The sequence below is a fragment of the Syngnathoides biaculeatus genome, chromosome 4 (genome assembly GCF_019802595.1).
Source record: "Syngnathoides biaculeatus isolate LvHL_M chromosome 4, ASM1980259v1, whole genome shotgun sequence".
Taxonomy (NCBI): domain Eukaryota; kingdom Metazoa; phylum Chordata; class Actinopteri; order Syngnathiformes; family Syngnathidae; genus Syngnathoides; species Syngnathoides biaculeatus.
This window is the reverse complement of record NC_084643.1, coordinates 21,418,740-21,440,282: the sequence shown is the minus strand read 5'-3', so window position 1 is coordinate 21,440,282 and position 21,543 is coordinate 21,418,740. Positions and strand designations below refer to the sequence as shown.

Below are 21,543 nucleotides of genomic sequence, written 5' to 3'. Positions count from 1 at the left end.
CCTTGTGAGGATAAGATGCTAAGAAAATGGATGGATGATTCTTTTTGCCTGGTCACCTGGGAGCGGAAACGGAACTGTTGAAGTGTTCTGTCATTCACTTCTGAATAATCGGCGAATGACCAATCAGCAGCCAGCATGTAGGGGACTCGCAAGCAATGTCACTCACTTTGGCGAATGACAAATGAGCAGCCAGCGTCAAGCAGCATCGTGCAAGCAGAGGAGGGACTGAGTGAACCTCAGTGAACTGAGCTCACTGAATTTGAGTACTGAAGAACTGAAGAGTGGTTCCGTCATTTATGATCCACTAAGGCGTGATTTACTAGTTACTAGTAAACTAGTAAATCACCTAGTTGGTGAGTCACCTAGTATGAAGTGATTAATTTGCCAGAGAAATGATGTACAGTACTACACAATGATTGCACTCATGAGCAATTTTAACAGCAAGTCCTGATGTCCTTGCAAAAACATACAACAAATTGTGAAACACTAACTTTTCATGAACCCCCCCCCAAAAAAAAAGACGAAACACAACAACAAAAGACACTTTAAAATTTCCCGAAACACTAACATTTCACATTACAAATGGTTATATTATTTTGCACTCCCAGGCCACAGTATCGTGCTGATAGCTAAGTCAAGCACAGGAAAACTCGCACAAATATTTAAAATAAATGTAAATTAATGATAAATGTACATACATACACATATATTTGTGTATGTATGTATTCCCTCTGCAGCTCGCATGGGATTATTAAATCCTTTTTTATTTCATTATAATAATATATTAAACTTAAATAGTGGTTCTCACCACTCACACTTTACTCTAATCAGATCACAATAACAATAAGGTGAGTGAGCAGAAAACCCAGCTGCTGTCAGCGAAATACTGTGCAACAGAATACAAAAAAAGTCACGGCGGCTGGCGAGAGTCCAGCTGGATGTAAGCAGACATGGAAGGATCCTCGGTAGCTGAGCCTGCTGCATGGGAAGTGAAGCCCGGTGTTTGAGAACTAGCTCAGGGAGAGAAAAGTAGGTGATCATTTTGCCAAAGTTGTTTTTTTTTTTTTTTAAATTTCCCCAACAGACCTGAAAGAGTCACTGATGGTGTAGTGGTACACACGTCTGACTTTGGTACAGGCAGCGTGGGATCGATTCCCACTCAGTGATGGTGTGGTTATCTACCCTTTGACTGACTGGCAACCAGTTCAGGTTGTAGTCTGCCTTTCACCTGAAGCTAGCTAGGATAGGCTTCAGCTATTCCGTGACACTTGGGAGGATAAGCGGCTTGCATAATGGATGAATGGATGGAAAAAGTACTAAAGGATTCAGTGAAAGAATTATTTGAACAAATGTTTTTCAAGAACTGATTGTAAAGTTTCAGTACACTCAAAAGAACTGCTGTTTAACTGAAGAAGATTGTCAACACAAAACAGAACCATATTATCTAGTCATATTTGAGCAGAAATTTTCCCAAACAGCCTACAGTGTGTTTCTTTTTGCTAATACAATCTGAATGGAATAGCCATGAAAAAAAACAAAAACAAAAAAATGTGTGTTGAATCGAGCTTGATCCAGAACTAGAAAGCAGTGTGTGATTACTGGAGCTTGGGAAGCACAACAGAGATATGGTGTTAGGCAGACAAGAACCCATGGGATGCACGCGTCTGGCATCTGCTTGCAAAGCATAAACCAAATTCAAAAAGCCAGCTGCTGCTGATGGCTGTGACATGACAGAATGGTGATTGCAGAGAAGAATGAGTCACAAGCCTGAGCTCTCGTGTTTAGTCAAGTCTCTCGAGGGATCACAGGAAAACTGATTTCCCAGATGTTCACTTATAGGATCTCAATGCTTAAAATGCCTCTAATCTAGATTTCCTATAAAACAAATCAAGTCAAACATTACAAAATTTGTATCGATGAACACTTGACTAGTAGTGATTATAATACCAAGAGCTTTGTTTCACTGTCAAAATCTCTCTAGCTGTAACGCAATTAGTGGAACAATAAACGATGCATTCTCACCAGGAAATCTGCCAATTAGCTTCTTCATTGTCAAACAGTATCCAAATTCAGCATGCAATCTGACGTATATTCTTAGAAACTTTTATTGCTTCAGCTGAGGCTGCCTCAGTGAGGGAGGAGAGTCTGGCTACTTGCAGGGTTATTGGCCTTTCCCCCACTTGACCCTTAATATGGCTAACCCTGGAGCAGAGACTCTTACTCGGCTCCACGCTCTTACTGTGTTGCATTATTTTGATGCTTGTAATTTATTTAATCATGCAAATTTTACCTATAGGTTTACTCAAATTAAAATAATTTCTCCTTTCCATTATTACAATATGTAATATGTCCTCATAATAAAAGTTTGAGTCTTTGCAGATCTGGATGGTGCTCAAAGAAGCCTTTTGTTCAATTTCAACTTTGTAAATAAATGTAACCTTACAGCTTTTCGCTCTTTTTAATACCATAGTAACACACTGCATATAACAATAATTTTTGCTATAATCATATATTGCGCACACGCATAGAAGAGATTGGGCCATATTTTCATAACCGGTGCGACTACAATGCAGTGAAAGATGCAACTTTGTACTGGCACAGTTTATCTCACCTCCTAAAAGTATGGCACTGCAGAAAAAGTATGGCGACCACTGATTAAGATACAGTATCGGAGAGTTCTGAGTGATTCTTCGAAATTGAATCCTGATTTACATTTTGGCTTCTAACAATCAGAAAAATGTTATAACTGAAGAAAAATTACTGATGTGCTGCAGGGCGGGTTGTTTGTGCATTATAAAGGCACTCTGAAAGCACCCTCTGCTGCTTATAGCAAGTTTGAGACGGAGGTTCTCCTTCCTTCCCTGACAGTGATTTCAGGTGTTTATTTACACCACAGTTGGAGTTTACTGTAAAACTAAAAGCACAACAAAATGCATTACCCAAATAAAATATTTAACACAACCCCCCCACCTTATTGTAGAAAACGTCAGCTCATGCTATCAGTCAAAGGAAAACCCTAATGACTGACTAACATGGGCATTCGATCAGGAGAGGGATTTACCTTCAAATAATGAATATTTACACACAAACTGCATAGCAACAGATACAGACAAACAATGAAACAATGCCAACAAGCATAGTATTCTTCGTAATATGTAAAAACCAAGTTTAGTACAGGTTGATTGTGACTTTCTTCTTCATATCAAAATCCAAAAGTTCATGCACGCATCGTAGCACACTGCCCCCAAAAGGCCACGGTGCATCGAGCAGGAACAGTAGATAGTCATGGCTTTATATATTTATATATAAAAAAAGACTTTTTCCCCGTATGTTTGCCATGCAATCACGCTAAAATGTTCCTGTTTTAGGGGGGAGTGGTGGTCGACTGGTTTGCACATATGCCTCACAGAATCCAGGTTAACATTTTGTGAACGGTCACACATAAGAGCACATGCCTTCTTCCATGCCACCAGAAATTATGACAGCTGGATGGCAGGATTCTATGGATGCACGATGGTGCATTAACTGGAACAGTTAGCCCATTGGAAGCACACACCATTCCAGGGGCCCCTTCTGGGATTTAATCCCCTTGTAGGGCCTTGAGAGAATTACAGTATTTCCCATGTTTCCACTACAGCCACTGATGGTGTATAGTGGTACGCACACCTCACTTTGGTGTGGGCAGGTTGGGATTGATTCCCGCTCAGTGATGGTGTCGATATGTTATCTGTGAATGACTGGTAACCAGTTCAGATGTAGTTTGCCTTTTGCCCAAAGTTACTGGGATAGCCTCCCACCACTCCTATGAGGGTAAGTGGCTCAGAAAATGGATGGATAGTTTCCATAAATGGCACACTGGGTGACTGGTGTTATTACTTATTTTATGCTTGTTCTATTAACTTCTATTTAATGTTGATTATGTATAATGTAGATTTTTTTTTTTGATCATTGCATCAGTCACTCACATTTGAAAAATGCACGGGTGTAATCAGTCATGCCCGCAGATATAAAATTGAGCATGAGATTAAGGATGGAATCTCAAGACCTTAAAATAACTTACTGAGTTGTTATGCCCGAGTATGTAGTTGTGATCTAACACCATAATCATAATTTATTGACACTGCACAGACTGAGACAGACTATTTTAAAGAGGTCAATAGAGATTTAATTTCAAAACTAAGTATTCATATAATCAAATCATTTTATTTCATCATGATATATCGTTAGAATCTTGCGTAATTTACGGCGCCATCTATTGTCAATCCATTGATAAAACTAGCAGTAGATTATTGATATTTTGCTAAAGCATGGAGCAGAAAAAAGTTTTCAACTTCAAGATAACGCGGTACCACGGGGGAAAATGATATGGATAGACTAGTCTACCATCAGAACTTAGATCAAGTCAAAGTAAATTACAATCTCATACTTATTATATTTGGATACTGAAACATTACCTACGTTATATCCGAGAAATTTTTTCAAATTAACTCAGGGGTGCCCATATTTTGTCCACCCAAGATCCGGCGTAAAAACTGTGCCAAACAAATATGAGCGTTTCATCTGAGATGCCACACGGTGGCGACCCCTAACGGGACAAGCTGAAATAAACTTACTTACTATCTACTGTTCAAGCAGCCAGCCTCTCGCGATCGACGAGTGGAGCGGGGGTGGCCGGGAGTGGATGGGTGCACACACGCATCGCTGCAACTGCTGTACATAGGAGGCCGGCTTGCTAGAACGCCACCTTTATGTGTCTGCGGTCAACGTATTGGCCACACCTGAATCAAGCGACGAGGTGGATGATAGTCTGTCTTTCTTTTTTCTTTTAGGTACGCCGTCACACGATCAAACAAAACTGCCTCGCGATCAACGCATTGAGCACCCCTGGTGTAACTGAATTTCCTTTGACATGGCTCATTATGTTGATGACTTTTGACATAGATGAGCTCGCAGTACGTGAAGCAGCTTGGAACATATGCGTTTGGCATCACTTCCAAACATGCTCAGTATAGTTAACTTGCATTTCCTGTTTCCAGGTGAATACTGATTGTTGAGAATCAGGCTTGTTTTGTTACCAACGTTCATGAAATAAACATGTAAATTAATGTCAAGACTACATAAAATAAGCGACGTCTTTCAATATCTTTTTGTTCTACTCGTAACAAGTTGCTCGTGCTCGACTGTGCAGATTTGCGAGTGCGATGGTGCGTGAGCGTGATCGTGCCCGTCAAATGTGAGTGACTGCATTACATAAATGCTAAGTTTCAAAATCAATGAATAATATCCATCTATTTTCCATGTCTCTTACCTTCACAAGGATGGCGGGAGTGCTGGAGTCTATCCCAACTAACTCTGGGCAAAAGGCTGACTATACCCTAGACTGGTCGACAGTCTGTTGCAGGGCACATAAAAACAAATCGTATCGACACCATTACAGAACGGGAATCGATTCTGTGCTGCCCACACCCAAGTCAGCTGTGGGTACCACTACACCATCAGTGACAACTCAATGAATAATAGTGTTTATTAATCGTGATTTCTAAATCACTCCAAACGGATCTCGTTTGGTGTACATTCTATCAGTCTGTGATGCATAAAAATAAACAGGGGCGCATGAAGCATAATCATTCTGTGCTTGTAGAGTCATAGTTTAAGACCTGTGTGTACATGCGTGCATGTGCATGTTGGTGAAGACATTCCACACAAAAGTGCAAATGCTGTCTTGGTGCTACCCAATCAAAGGCAAAGTGGCACACGTTTTTGTCTCATACATTGAACATGAGAGATTTTTAGGGACCAAATAACTTTTCATTGTTGTGGTAACTGCTCAGCAGCTGCTGGTAGAACGGGGTTTGCAACACAACCACAACTGGGAAACTTCAGGGAAAGTTAAAGGAGAAATCCAGTGCTTTGCATGAACAGTGTACCCAATTGGTCATGTAATATGTTTCCTATTTTGACAATGTGATGCTAAATCCTCTCTCATTTAATAGTGTTTTGAGAAGATTTTTGTCGACAATTACAACTTTTCAGGGGCACTGCCATTTTTGTGAGTCACATGATGTACGTGGGCGTATGTGACGTGTACCGTGCCGTTCCAAACGCTCGATTACATGGGACACCATTATGCCCAGCGCTGATTTCTCAGATTTATCCTCACCTGATGAAGAAATAGCAGATTTGAACCTGTGGGTGTAATTAATGTTGAATGTTCGGATGGTTCTTCGGGCGGAATGACGTGGAGTCTGACTATTCGGAGGCCTACGTGCGACATAAGTGCGTAAACAAAATGGATCTTCCGACGGGAATGACGCGGAGTCTGACAAACAAGCTCCGGCGGTGTGCGGCGAGCTGACCTTTCAAGCGGCGAAGGCCTTTAACCGAGCTTCGGTGGTGGCGGAAGCCTTTAGGCTAGCTTCGCCGTCTGCGGCTAACAGCCTCCGGCGCCTGGAAGCTTGGTTCGTGGCCCGCCGCTGCCAGCTTCGATAATCTGGATAGCTCCCAGATATCAAAGCTCGGCTTCCAGTGGCAGCGGAGGCCTTTAGCCTAGCTTCGGCATCTGGGGCTAACGGCTTCCGCACTCGCGGCCGCCGCTGGAGCTCGCTCTTCAGACTCTGCGTCATTCCCGTCCGAAGGACCATCCTCAGTTGCCGGCCCGGAGCTCCCTGGGGCCTTTGTTTATGTTGTTTTAAAAATTTCACTCTACCACGCCGACATATTTAAAAGTACAGTGCTCTGAGCACTGTGTGTGTGTGTTTTTCGCACATAACATTAACTCTTTATGAACTTTATTGATATTCGGGAAGTATGTGACTTCAATGAACCCATTTTCCAGCATCCCTGGATTGATAGGTGAAGGTCTCACATCACAGTCCAGTTGCTCGAGTGAAGGCACTATTTTATATTTCATCCTTTTTTTAACCAGCGAAAAGATTATTGAGAGATTGACTTGCCAAGAGGCTGCAGAAAATATATAATGCATATAATGCATAATATGACAACATACATAGATACATGGATGCAATTTCTGTACCGCTTATCCTCACTAGGGTTGCCGGCGTGCTTGAGCCTATCCCATCTATTTTTTGGAGATAGGCTGGGTACATCTTGAACTGGTCGCCAGCCAATCGCAGGGATCATGGGAAAAAAAACAGTCATTCACACTTACATTCACACCTACGGGATATTTGGAGTCTTCAATTAACCTACAACCCATGTTTTGGGATGTGAGAGGAAACCGGAGTGCCTGGAGATAACTCACACAGGAATGGAGAGAACGTGCAAACTCCACAGAGGTGGGGGTGGGATTTGAACCCTGGTTCTCAGAACTGTGAGATAGACCTGTCTTCCACCGTGCTGCCACAATCATACAATAAATACATTTAAAGAATACGAAAATAAAATAAAATAAGTTGCTAAGAAAATGGATGGCTAGACAGATAAAAATGTCATATTGATACCCTGTCATGCCGATGGTTATTGTATCTGTACTCTGTGATGATAAGTTGGAGGGACTCATTGTTTTATTGTTTCTCATGGTGCATCTTGGGACTGACAAAGTCTCAAGTGTAAAATAAACAATTATAAATAATTGTGGTCATAATTTTTTTTCATAATAGCCCAGCCCTAGTCTTAGCAGGCATAAAAAGACCAACTTTCTGACACCAGATTGGGACTTTGGTGGCCACATCTCTAAGTACACAGCGCTGGAATGCGCAGCTTCCTCCAGAATGGCCTGCCAAACAAATATGCACAGCGTGGCTTGCGCTTGCACGAAAATAGAATCCACAGGTATTTGTGCCCTCCTGCAGATATGCTGTTCATGAAAATGCAGCCCAAAATAATGAAAATAATTTAAACTGGCACAGTTGTGGCCGGTAGACAAAAATCTGCATCTATTATGGGAATGTGGCACATGGTGGCATTGTTCTGATTTCCAGAAGCAAAAAGTGATTATAAACTGCACCATTCAAAGCGATGGGCCTGGATATTATCTTTCCCTAACAGTTTCTACAAGTTCTTCCTCTGATCGGTGTACTCAATAAATACTTTAGTTTCCCCACCTGAAAGGCATGCGGTGTATCATCCACACAGTACACCCGCAAGCTGTAGTTCAGAGAAGTGCCTTCCATGTTCCCAAACACAGCCAACTTCAGCCTCTTGGCAGCAGCCTGTGTCAGGGGCTCGCCCACTAGGGCATAGGAACCTGGCTGGTCGAGCAGCAGGTGGCAGCTTGTTGAGTCCATGAGGCAGTAACATGACGTAGACTCATCCTCCACCAACATCACCTCCTAGAAAACGAGAGAACATTGTAGGTTTCGACCTCTTAAAAAGACGTCTCAACGGACTGGTGATGATGCAAAAAAAAAAAATCATAAAAAATCATTAATTTATTAATCTACATTAATAAACCAAATTATAGAACATTTCACGAAGTGTCAGGTTCAAGGAAGTTTATAAATGTTTACATTGCATAATATTTTTTGTCTTAAATTGGACTATGCTTTATGGATCCAGATTTGGGGCAAAAGGTTACGTCAAATATATATAGCTTTTTAATCAATAAATCCACAAAGGCAACAATATATTGTTTATTGTGATATCATATATATCATTTTAGAAAATGTTACACTGCTAAATACTGTATAGTGACACGAGAATAATTAATTATTCAAAAAACTAAAAAAAATAATATCCTAATTACATACAGGTTTCAGATATTAAGCACATACCTAAAAATAACCCTGACAATATGAAGAATTAAATACATTTTTATCTTCCATGAGACTGAGGCATGCTTTTATAAAACTTATTATAAAAACTTTTATAAAACTAAGACACTTCCACTGATATTTTGTTAAATTCAAAGAGCCACATGCACCATAAAATATGCATGCCTATAGCTCGATAGATGAAATGAATGCATTATAGATTGAATTCTTGTTCACCATTGTATAAAAAATATGACAAAGGTTGAAATCACAAAAGAAATTCTACACAATTGGTTCCTGATCTCGTGGGGAAAAAAAATAATTCCCTACAATATAAAAGATGTTGGTACATAGCAGAACAACAAATAGTCAGTATGAGCAACACAGTGTTTTATGTATGAGACAACAGCATTCTAAGCACTTCATTATTTCCAGCCGGAGGGAAAAAATTGTTTCCCCTCGCTTTCCTCCTCATTTCCGTTACAACATTACAATACAGCATTATACAGGAAGCAAACAAATATCAAATTATTGTAAGCTGTCACTACATAGGCCATACTCTTAGATCCTGAAACAAATTGTAGTTGAAATGAGGGAAAATTATTCACGCTACACTAACAGGGAAATCAGAGTAAAAAAAAAAGTTTGAATAAAACAAATTGCACATTTTGAACCTTGTTACGCTCCTCATTTGCAAAAATCTGACCATCAGATGTTTTAAACACCTAATGCTGTCCAATAAATGACATGAAATATGTGTGACTATATGACTTAATAGGTGCGCTGAGAAAAATAATGTGCTCATGACTGATGCCTGAGGAGGATTGTTTTTTTTTTCTTTCAGAAAAATTACAAGAAGCAGTGAGTCATCCCCAATCTTACTAGCAGCCACAGACCTCCTGAGCCTGGTCTCCTAAGTCCCACTTTTTATGAGGTGCTATTTTATCATGCACTTGACATCATTAAGTTTTCCCAAGACAGAGAGTTGTAATTGTCATTGCTTTTATTATTACACATAAAACTCTATCTAACAAATGACATATTACTGCAAGAAGTGTTTGGTCACTAAGCTCATGCATAAGCAAAAACTTGTTCTGTGACAAAATACAGTGACGAGTTAAATATATTGATGTAAAGTATTTTTTATATATTTAATGCCAATGTGAGTATCATTTCTCCATCCATCCATTTTCTGTACTGCTTATCCTCACTAGGTTTGCGGCATAATGGAGCCTACCCCAGCTACCTTCAGATGAGGTTAGACTGAAATCCCCTTGGACCCTAAAGGACGCAGACGAGAGTAACAATCAGAACAACTTTCAGAATGTTTTGTGAAAGGTATTTTCCAATGTGTTGAATGAATCTACTGGTATTTACCATGAGGTTTACTCAATTTCCATGGTTGTAATTCATTGAGATGCACCTGTATTGTCTTTTACAACTTCCTTGTGGGCTTAACTATACTGTATTAATATGATCCAAGACATATTCTGCATTGAATTAATCTGACATTGTGTCAACTGTTGAACAATGTCTTAGTTTTTAATATAGGATCTGAATTTTTTTTTGGCAATCTAAAGTATAGTTTGTGGATTGTGGATAATGTCTATTTTAACTTGGCATGTTTGGCTTTAATGGTACTAATGGTAGTATTTGCAGGTATGATACATTTTTAAACCCTTTGTTTCTTTTCTCTCTCTCTTACACTCCATGGGATGCCGTGTATTTCTTCATTTTGTGGTCCATTTCCTCATTACTACATCAACCTCTGAGAAACATTTTTTCCAATCACACATCGTGTTTGCTTTTGAGTAGCAATGTTAATTAAACTTGAGCCTGAAGGGAATATATATATACACAGTGAAGAAAATAAGTATTTGAAAACCGTGCTACATTGCAAGTTCTCCCACTTAAAAATCATGGAGGGGTCTGAAATTTTCATCGTAGGTACATGTCCACTGTGAGAGAGATAATAAAAAAAAAAAATCCAGAAATCACAATGTAAGAGTTTTTAATGATTTATTTGTGTGATACAGCTGCAAATAAGTATTTGAACACCTGTCTATCAGCTAGAATTCTGACCCTCAAAGACCTGTTAGTCTGCCTTTAAAACTCCACCTCCACTCCATGTATTATCCTGAATCAGATGCACCTGTGTGAGGTCGCTAGCTGCATAAAGACACTTGTCCACCCCATACAATCAGTAAGACTCAAACTTGTAATATGGCCAAGACCAAAGAGCTGTCCAAAGACACCACAGACAAAATTGTACAACTCCACACAGCTGGAAAGGGGTATGGAGAAATTGCCAAGCAGCTCGGTGAAAAAAGGTCCACCGTGGGAGCAATCATTAGAAAATGGAAGAAGCTAAACATGAAGGTCACTCTCAATCGGAGTGGAGCCCCATGCAGGATATCCCTTCTTTTTTTTTCTGCATATGGGACAGGACGACTGCACTCTATTAAGGAGAGGATGACCGCGGCCATATATTGTGAGATTTTGGGGAACAACCTCTTTCCCTCAGTCAGAGCATTGAAGATGGGTCGTGGCTGCGTCTTTCAACATGACAATGACCCGAAGCAAACAACCAGGAAAACCAAGGAGTGGCACCGTAAGAAGCAGATCAAGGTTCAGGTCTGGCCTAGCCAGTCTCCAGCCCTAAACCCAATAGAAAATCTGTTTCTCTATTTCTCAGCGACAGCCCAGAAACCTGTTTGATCTAGAGAAGATTTGTGTGGAGGAGTGGGCAAAAATTCCTCCTGCAGTGTGTGCAAACCTGGTGAACAACTGAAGGAAACGTTTGACCTCTGTAATTGCAAACAAAGGCTACTGTTCCAAATATTAACATCGGTTTTCTCAGGTGTTCAAATACTTATTTGCACTTGTATCACAGAAATAAATCATTAAAAAAATCATACATTGTGATTTCTGGATTTTTCTTTTTAGATTATCTCTCTCACAGTGGACATGCACCTATGATAAAAATTTCAGACCCCTCTATGATTTCTAAGTGGGAGAATTTGCAATATAGCAGGGTGTTCAAATACTTATTTTCTTCACTGTATACACACACACGCACGCACACACATGCACACACACACACACACAAACATGGCTCACAGTATATTATAGCTCATTATATATTTTTGTGTGCATGTGTACGTGCCACTCACTTTCAGGTTTACGTACACGCATACACACAGTTACTTTCATGGATCAGGATGTGCATCTAGCTTTCTATTAGTTATGACTCTTAATAGAAGTGTGGATGTTCACATAGAGGTACTAACTGTATTGTGTTGGAATAGCATGTTACCGATTTATTGTGGCTTCAACTACATTAATATTTAAGTTATTGCTTCATGTTGATGTCATCATTCTGCAACCTGTGTGGTGTACATTACCATATAATGGGTATTGTTGAAGTATTATTTTGTACTCGGAATAAGTGACATTACTGCCACTTGCGAGCTGCTGAAAGTAACAAGTTACTGTTCTCTAACTTAGTTACTTCTGAAATCACGTAATTGGTAAAGTAAAAAACGTTACTTTTGAGCTCAAGTAATTAGTAACTAAGTTACCTTTTCAAGGTAACTGTGGCAAACACTGGTCCTCACCATCACAATGTTTTATGAAAAACATTTTGTTTTGCATAATCTGTCCTTTTATGTCAAAACGGCTGTCATGAAAAAGGACAGCACAACATCAAAACTGGAGGAGGCAAAAAACCTATTTCTGTATTTTAGGTTGATGCATGACAGAGATACAGCTACTCTTAACGTTCCTTCCAGCCTCCATTTCTTTGTGCAGAAAATAACATTTGCACCTCACACAGACAATGGAGAGAGCAAACTTCATAACAAGCTCTTTTAAGTGCTGACAACCACCACAATAGCCAGAGGCAAACCTGCAGTATTTATTATTCTGACCCATGTGTGGATTGCTAAACGTTTTTTCTCCTATTTACATTTACATTACTGTCTGACTGAAATTTCTCCTCATTATTTTTACTCCATTACATGTCATCACCTTCATGGTTACAGCTAAAAAAAAAAAAACAAATCAAAGTGAGAGAGGTTCTTCCCTGTTATTGTCACAAACTGGGCACGAGGGCGGACCCAAATGCACGACTCCAGAGACACGCAGAAGGTGCAGAGGAAACCTTTATTCAGTCCAAGGTCAGTGTTCAGGTAGGCAGTCCAAACCAGGCAGAAGTATTTGTGGGGCAGGCTTAATAGCGGGGTCAAGGAACAGGCGGAGGTCGGTACACGGAGAGTTGTAGTCAGACGAACGGGAGTGCGGGAACGAAGCATCAAAGACGACGATCTAGCGAAGGACAAGTCATCCCCCAAGTCCTATATATACTGGGAGGCATCAGCTGGAACAAGGTGCAGGTGTGCTCTGACTAATTGGCTGGCCACGCCCAGCCAGGGCAGGAAGCCAGGAGCATGACAGTTATGAATTTGGGATGAAATGCTGCATGACTTAATTGAGTATAATGTAAAACATGCTGTACATTCAATTGAGCGGGAAAAACATTCTGGAATGGGAAAAAACTGACATGCAATATGCAATATGAAATGCAAGGAAAGAATGTTGTTTTTCTTTTTTTTCCTATCAGACACATTCATCTCCAAAAACCTCTGACATTTATTGCACGTGTGACACTGGCAATTCACTGGCATTTATCAAGCAAGACACGTCCATTGGACTTAGTTGCTTGGTGTGGAGCCTCTCCCGAATTGCTATAAACAACTCATATAATTTTGGGAACTTCCGGGACTGACGTCTCACTTTCATTAAGTTTCAACAGTTACAGTGGAACCTCGGAGTTCGAACATAATTCATTCATGTGAAGTGTTCAATGTCTGATTTGTTCAACCTCAGAAATATTTTGTTCCATAGTAAATAATGTAAATTAGTTTAATCTGTTCCCAACCTCCAAATGGCATATTCCCATTTTAATTCCCATTTATGGAAAAAAACATGTACAGAGCTGAGCTCTAGATATGAAGTTGGGAGAAAGTTCTAGAAAGTCAACCATCACTGGAGCTCTCCACTAGTCGGGGCTTTATGGGAGAGTGGCCGGACAGAAGCTTCTCCTCAGTGTAAGACACAAGAAAGCCTCCATTGCGATTGCTAAAAACACCTGAAAGACTCCAAGACGATGAGATGTAAGATTCTCTGGTCTGATGAGACTTGCTCCACTTAAGGTTCCTAACAGCACAGTGGCCTCCATAATCCTTAAATGGAAGATGTTTTGGATATGTTTTGGCACTGTTAATCTGCAAAGCGGAGGTAGAAATTCAGATAATATAGTTGGAAGACAAAAAAAGAGGAGGAAAGCGACTTAGTCAGCAGAATAAGAAGAGGCATGCACAGTCCCTAAAACTGTGTGTATGGACTTCGAATGTTTGGACTATGACAGGAAAAGCTCAGGAGTTAGTTGACATGATGATTAGGAGAAAGGTTGTGCATCCAAGCGAGCAAGTGGAAAGGGATAAAGGCTAGAAGCTTGGGAGCAGGGATTAAATTATATTACCATGGAGTAGATGGGAAGAGAAATGGAGTATGGGTTATTTTAAAGGAGGAGCTGACTAAGAATGTCTTAGAGGTGAAAAGAGTATCAGATCGAGTGATGAGGCTGAAATTTGAAATTGAGGGTATTGTGTATAATGTGATTAACGGCGATGTGTCATGTTCCTGCCGGTCCAGCCCTGGCTGTGCGGTTCCCCGCACAGCTGCTCTGATTAGGAGGCGCACTCCTGCGTCTCATCGCCAGTGATTACCCCGGTGTATATATGGAACCCAGTGGACGGTTTGGCTTTGCCAGATCGTTGCAACTCATGCCCCGTTCCTGCACTCCCGTAGCTCTGATCGTGAACCCGTGTCTGCCGACTTCTGCCTGTTCTCCGACCGACCCCGTAAGCCTGACTCCTTTGACACTACTACCTTCTTTGATCGATCTCCCGTGTACGACTCCTGCCAGCCCGCGGACCTGCTTTCTACGCCCGACGTCCTGACTACCGCTGTTGCACCTGACTATCTGCCTGATCCCCGACCTTGGCACAATAAACGTTTTTCCGGAATTACCTCTGCGTATCCCGAGTCCTGCATTTGTGTACTCTCTTCGTATGTGACCTTGAGTTGAAAGAGAAATTTTGGAGGAATTAGATGAAGTTGTCCTGAGCATCGCAGAGAGAGAGAGAGAGAGTTGTGATTGGAGCAGATTTCAATGGACATCTTGGCGAAGGATACGGGGGCAATGAAGAAGTGATGGGTAAGTACGGCATTCAGCAAAGGAACTTTGAGGGTCAGATTGTGGTGGACTTTGCAAAAAGGATAGAATTGGCAGTGGTGAACACTTATTTCCAGAAGAGACAGGAACATAGAGTGACCTACAAGAGCGGTGGTAGGCGCACGCAGGTGCATCATATTTTGTGCAGACAAAGTAATCTGAAGGAAGTTACTGATTGTAAGAAAGTGGTGGGAGAGATTGTAGCTCGACAGCATAGGATGGCGGTGTGTAAGATGACTCTGGTAGCGGGTAGAAAGATTAAGAAGAAATAGGAAGAGCAGAGAATCAGGTGGTGGAAGTTGAGGAAGGAAGAATGTTGTGTGGGCTTTCGGAAAGTGGTGAGACAGGCTCTCGATGGACAGGAAGAGCTCCCGGAAGACTAGAATACTACTGCCAAGGTACTCAGAGAGATGGGCAGGAGAATACTTGGGGTGCCTTCTGGTAGGAAAGGGGAGAAGGAGACTTGGTGGTTTCATGCCTAGAAAGAGTACCACAGATGCATTATTTGCCTTGAGGATGCTCGTGGAAAAGTACAGAGACGGTCACAAGGATCTACATTGTGTGTTTGTAAACCTAGAGAAAGACTAGGACAGAGTACCAAGAAACTGTGGTATTGCATGCGGAAGTCTGGTGTGGCGGAGAAATATGTTAGAATAGTCCAGGACATGTATGAGAGCAGCAGAACAGCGGTGAGGTGTGCCGTACGTGTGTCAGAAGAATTTAAGGTGGAGGTGGGACTGCATCAGGGATCCGCACTGAGCCCCTTCCTGTTCGCGGTAGTAATGGATAGGCTGACAGATGAGGTTTGGCTGGAATCCCCGTGGACTATGATGTTCACAGATGATATTGTGATCTACAGTGAAAGCAGGGAACAGGCGGAGGAACAATTAGAAAGACGGAAGCATACACTGGAAAGGAGAGGAATGAAGATTAGCCGACGTAAAACAGAATATATGTGCGTGATTGAGAAAGGTGGAGGGGGAAGAGTGAGGCTACAGGGAGAAGAGATAGCGAGGGTGGAGGACTTCAAATACTTGGGGTCAATAATACAGAGCAATGGAGAGTGTGTTAAAGAAGTGAAGAAACGAGTCCAAGTGGGGTGGAGCAGTTGGCAGAAGGTGACAGGTGTTCCATGCAACAGAAGAGTCTCCGCTAGGATGAAGGGCAAAATCTATAAAACAGTGGTGAGGCTGGTCATGATGTACAGATTAGGGATGGTGGCATTGAAGAAACAACAGGAAGCAGAACTGGAGGTAGCAGAAATGAAGATGGTGTGTTTCTCGCTTGGAGTGAACAGGTTGGATAGGATTAGAAATGAGCTCATTAGAAGGACAGCCAAAGTTGGATGTTTTGGAGATAAGATTCGAGAGACCAGACTTCGAGGGTTTGGACATGTTCGGAGAGAGTGAGTACATTGTAGAAGGGTGCTGAGGATGGAGCTGCCAGGCAAAAGAGCAAGCGGAAGACCAAAGAAAAGGTTGATGGATGTGGTGAGGGAGGACATGAGGACAGTGGGTGTTAGAGAAGAAGATGGACGAGATAGGCTTAGATGTAAAAAGATGACACACTGTGGCGACCACTAATCAGGACAAGTCGAAAGGAAAAGAAGACGTTTTGGATGATCAGAACCCTTCCTAAAACTACCATTCTCTGGTCTTCCATTGAGACAATGACCCTAAGGACACAGTTAAAATAATCGAGGAGTGGGTTCAGAACAACTCTGTAACTGTTTTTGAATTGCCCAGCCAGTGCCCTGACTCAAACCTCATTGACCATCTCTGGAGAGACATGAAAATGGCTGCCCACCAACATTCACCATCCACTCTGACAGAATTGGAGAGGATCTCTAAGGAGGAATAGCATAGGATCCCCGAATCTCGGTGTGGAAAACCTTTCATCATTTCTAAAAAAAAATCCCGACTGTATTACCTCTAAAGGGTGCTTCTACTAAATATGAGCTAAGGGTCTACAGACTCGTGGATGTGTGATATTTAAGTTTTCCTTTTTTTAATAAGTTTGTAAACATTGAAATAATTACATTGTTTCGGTCAAAATGGGGTGTTGTAATGAGTAATGAGGAAAAAGTTGAAAGTTAAATTATTTTAGCAATTGGCTGCAATACAACAAAGGAGGACTCAGGGGGTCTTTCTGTACTTACTGTATTGCAGGAAAACAGAATTGCTGGCAGTAGATAAACAATGCCCTTGCTTATCCACCAGATTTGCTGACATCTAAATTCATTATGTAGGATCTTTCTTGATCCACTAATCAATAATTTCCTTGTCTAACATCCCCTTATGCCCTCTTTTGTACTTCTTTCACCATTGGCCCCACTGACTGACAGCAGCCATGTCTCATCTTGCCTATTACTGGCTATAATTGTTTCTTTATTTTACTCCTGCTGCGACATTACCTTTATGTGGCCTGATGTCACCCTCTGGACACAGAGAACAAGGCAGGATCAATCTGCACTCACACAAGGCTTCGTCTTTTATAGAATGCACATAATTCACCAGTCACAATGACCAACTGGAGCTTTCATTGCAGATAGTTTATAGCTCAGATTGCAATAGGTGTTGGTCCCCGTGTACACTATGGAATGGTCGCCAGTGAATAACAGGGTACAAACAACCACTCGCAGTCATATTCACACCAATGGACAATTTATAGTCTTCAATAAACCTAACATGGATGTTTATAGAATGTGGGAAGAAGCAATGCAAGCATTTTGAGAGCATGCAAACACCATACTTGGATTCAAACTCTAATCTTTCGAAGTGTGAGGCGGAGACCGTGCCAACCTGTGATAAGTACGATAAATAAAATAAAATGCATTTGAATATTCTCTTCATGCTCGTACGACAGTTAGTTATACTTAAAATACATAGTCAATATACATTTCGTTTGACTCTGGAAGAAATTAAACATTTTTTTCTGTTGGAAAAAAACATTTCCAAAAATGGACAAATTGAATTAATCGTTGTCCTGAATTGTATTGTGTACAACTTTTGACATTCCACTGTACATGTGAACTGGGGAGTGTAACAAATGTGGGTTAGAAATAGGTGTTGTAATTTTGTTTTGACAGGTAGACAGCATTTATTAATTCTATGGGGGGGGGATTTCTCGATTGTGAAGGATTTTAAAATTTTGTGGAGTGAAGATCAATATTTTCACAATCCCTGGTCAATAGCTGAGATATAGTGCTTCTATAACATTTGAGAGATTGCCACTGAATGCTCATTTAAAAGGCCTCAAATGCCTTAAAGAACTGCTGGATTCTCAGAGAGGTCAGACCTGAGCTGCAGGGGATGGAAAAAAAAAACATGTGGACTTTGGACAATGAGCACAGTATTTGGCACAAGTTTAAAATACACTCTAGTGGTACTTGAGGCAAGATTTTGTGGTTCTTTTCTGTACACTTTGTAAAAAGTTTTAAAATATGCCTGCAGCTGCTGGAGTTATTCACCAGAGTTGTAAGCAAAACAGATGGACTTCATTGTGCGAAATAAACCCAAAAATACATCATTATGGTGGAGAGGTGTGAAAACATCAGCAGCTGTTGCTTAATTTGTTTTATTTCTTTTCAGCAGGAATTGCTTGGTTCTCAGCAGTTATGTTGCTGTGCAAGGAGAAGGACATGTAGTAGTACAAGTATTGAAAACCATTTGTAAGGTAACTTGTGTATTTATCTCATCTGTATGTGTGATTATAGAAGGTGCACAACTGGGTAAGCAGAAATATAAATGGAAACAATACATCCTGAGTAAAAATGATAAAATCCATCCACGGATCTTTTGTTTAGTTATAACATTAATTCACGATAATAATGAGCCTAATAGAATGAGAAAATAACTTTGTTTTGAATTGACTTGTTGAAACCTGTTGTATCTCTGAAAAGGCTTTAAAATGTACTTCTAAAAAAGTAGTGATGGTATTGACATTTAGCTGGGAAAGAAAGAGTGGAGACAAGTTGGATAAAAGACAATTAATGTAGATTAAATGTCATTTCTGGGTCAAAGAAAGATCTCGTAGAGCTTTAGTTTTTGTGAAAGGTGCTTGGCAGTACCTCTTACCTCCCATTTACTCCCCTGGGTCCTTCTCTTGAGCTGAATGTTCCAGTTCTCAGAGTCCACCTCAGCATTGTGCGCCAAAGTCATGGCCACGGGGCAAGATAGGTCCAGACCAGGAGGACCATACATCACCTCGGGGCTCAGGAGGATTTCACAGCTTTCCAGAGTATTGACACTAAACAAAGTATAACAAACAGTGTCAACGTATGCAATACAAAATTAAAACAAAACAACAAAAAATGTCACTATACCACAGAGCAAACCATTAGCTAAGTCCTCAAATGTCCAATAATCTTAAGGTTTGACAACCTAAGTTTTGATAACTTTAAGCAAGTGTCCAAGAATCTTAAAGTTTGATAACTTGAAACACTGAATGTCAAACTGAAAGTAGGGTTTTAATTATTGGGACTGACAGGTAATACTAGGTGGCTGGCAGACATAATGATTAGAAGAAATGTGGATCTAAAGTCTGTCCATTAGAACTGGTGGAAGAGCAGTTTTTAAATTATTTTAAAATGTTTCAGATGGAAATAGAAATGGAGTAGGGCTGATCTTCAATGAAGGGTTTGTTAAGAATATCCTGGAGTTAAAAAGTGTCAGATCAACTCAGAAGCTGAAGCTTGAAATTGTGAGTGTTATGTTTAATGCAGATAGTGGTTATGCTCCACAGGTAAGGTGTGATATTCTGGTAGAAGCTAGACAAAGTCATTGAGAATATTTTTTTTTGAGCAGATAGAGAGAATACCAATTGGGGAAGTTTGGATATACTGGTGGATAAAATAAGCATGATGTAGAAGGCATGGGTAGATTTGCTATCCAGGACAGGGACATTAAGGGACTGCTTCTCATAGATGTTGGCAAAAGATCGTTGTGTTAAAAACTTTCTTCCAGAAGAAGCAAAACAGTTGACTCACGAGATTGACTGTTGAAGGACACAAGTAGAGTACATCCTTTGCTGACAATATGATCTCATGAAGATCAGGCACTGGAAGGCAGCGGTTTTCAAACTGGGGGATGTTCCCCTAGGGGGAGCCTGGTGTCATGACAGGGAGGGATGTGGATTGTTTCAGCTCTCCTGCCCCCGCTTGATAATTGTTCAATTTCCCCCCTCCCATTTTCCAATTTTCAGCGCTATCACCCATGACCTCTTTTACAATTTTCAGTGCTAGCACCCGCCGTTGGTTAAAATTTCAACCGCTGGGGGTCTGGGGTGGGGGGTTGAAAAACTTAAGCTCCAAAAAGTGGGTGGGGGGGTGGGGGGGCTCCTAAAAATGTTTGAAAACCAACACTGTAAAGGTAAGCAGTATATAGAACTCATCCACATGATGCCACTCATTTTTTTCACGTACCTTTGTTTATTATCACCTTCTAAATGCTTTACGGTATCGGACAAAACTCTGGGCGTCGTGCTATTAGACATATTTTTGTGCCGTCCCCAACCGACTTAGCATTGAAGAATGCTCTGTTAGACCGTCAATCTGGTCAGTCACGTGACATCGGTGACATAGGTGCACGAATTCTATTTACACACATATATATATATATATGTATATATATATATATATGTATGTATACACAGCGAAAGACAAAGAGAGGGAGAGAGAGAGAGAGCGTGTGAGAGAGAGAGAGAGAGAGAGAGAGAGAGAGAGAGAGAGGGAAAGGAATAGAGAAAGAGAAAGACCCTTTGGGTTGATTTAGAGTGGGTAGTAAGCCAGGCCTTCTTGTCTAGCATGAGTGGTGTGACCTCGCAAATGTGCTCCGGGAAGAACTGGCAAAAAATAACAATAAACTCACCTCTAAATCTTCGTAAAAGCTTTCCCACAACTGGTGAAGCTGTTGTACGTTCCAAGTGTAAGCCAACATCATAAACTATGCATTTAAAATCAAATTAGGATAGCACTTTGATTACAAACCAATTCTAATGAAGTTGGGACGTTGTGTCAAACAAACACAAACAGAATACAATGATTTGCAAATCATCTTCAACTGATATGTCACTGAATAGACGACAAAGAAAATATGTTCAAACTGATAAGTTGTATTGTGTTTCGCAAATAATCATTAACTCGTAATTTATGGCTGCAACACATTCCAAAACAGCCGGGACAGGGTCATGTTTAACACCTTTTCTTTTAACTTTAATTGAGAAGACTAATTGTTCAAGCTTTGTCGGTGGAATTCTTTCTCATTCTTGCTTGATTTATGGCTTCAGCTGTTCAACAGTCTGAGGTCCCCTTCGTTGTATTTTATGCTACATAATGTGCCACACATTTTTGAAGAGAAACAGGTCTGGAATGCAGGCAGAGCAGTCTAGTACCTGCAGTCTTTTACTAAGAAGCCATGTTGTTGTAATATGCAAAATGTGGTTTGACACTGCCTTGCTGAAATATCCATGAAAGTCCATGAAGAAGATGTTGCTTCGATGGCGGAATATATTTTTCTAAAACTTTTATGTAGCTTT

General features: G+C 40.8%; 1 protein-coding gene across 4 annotated transcripts in view; it reads right to left on the bottom strand.

Moving 5' to 3' along the window:
• The window catches only part of unc5db (unc-5 netrin receptor Db), a 201,617-nt gene that overhangs the window by 14,945 nt on the left and 165,129 nt on the right, over positions 1–21,543 (bottom strand). For all 4 annotated transcript variants that reach the window (XM_061817331.1, XM_061817334.1, XM_061817332.1 and 1 more), the window contains 2 exons: positions 19,086–19,257; positions 8,064–8,291 (listed from right to left, as the gene is read on the bottom strand). In XM_061817331.1, coding sequence (XP_061673315.1) covers positions 8,064–8,291; positions 19,086–19,257 — 400 coding nt within the window. The remainder of the gene's footprint in view (positions 1–8,063; positions 8,292–19,085; positions 19,258–21,543) is intronic.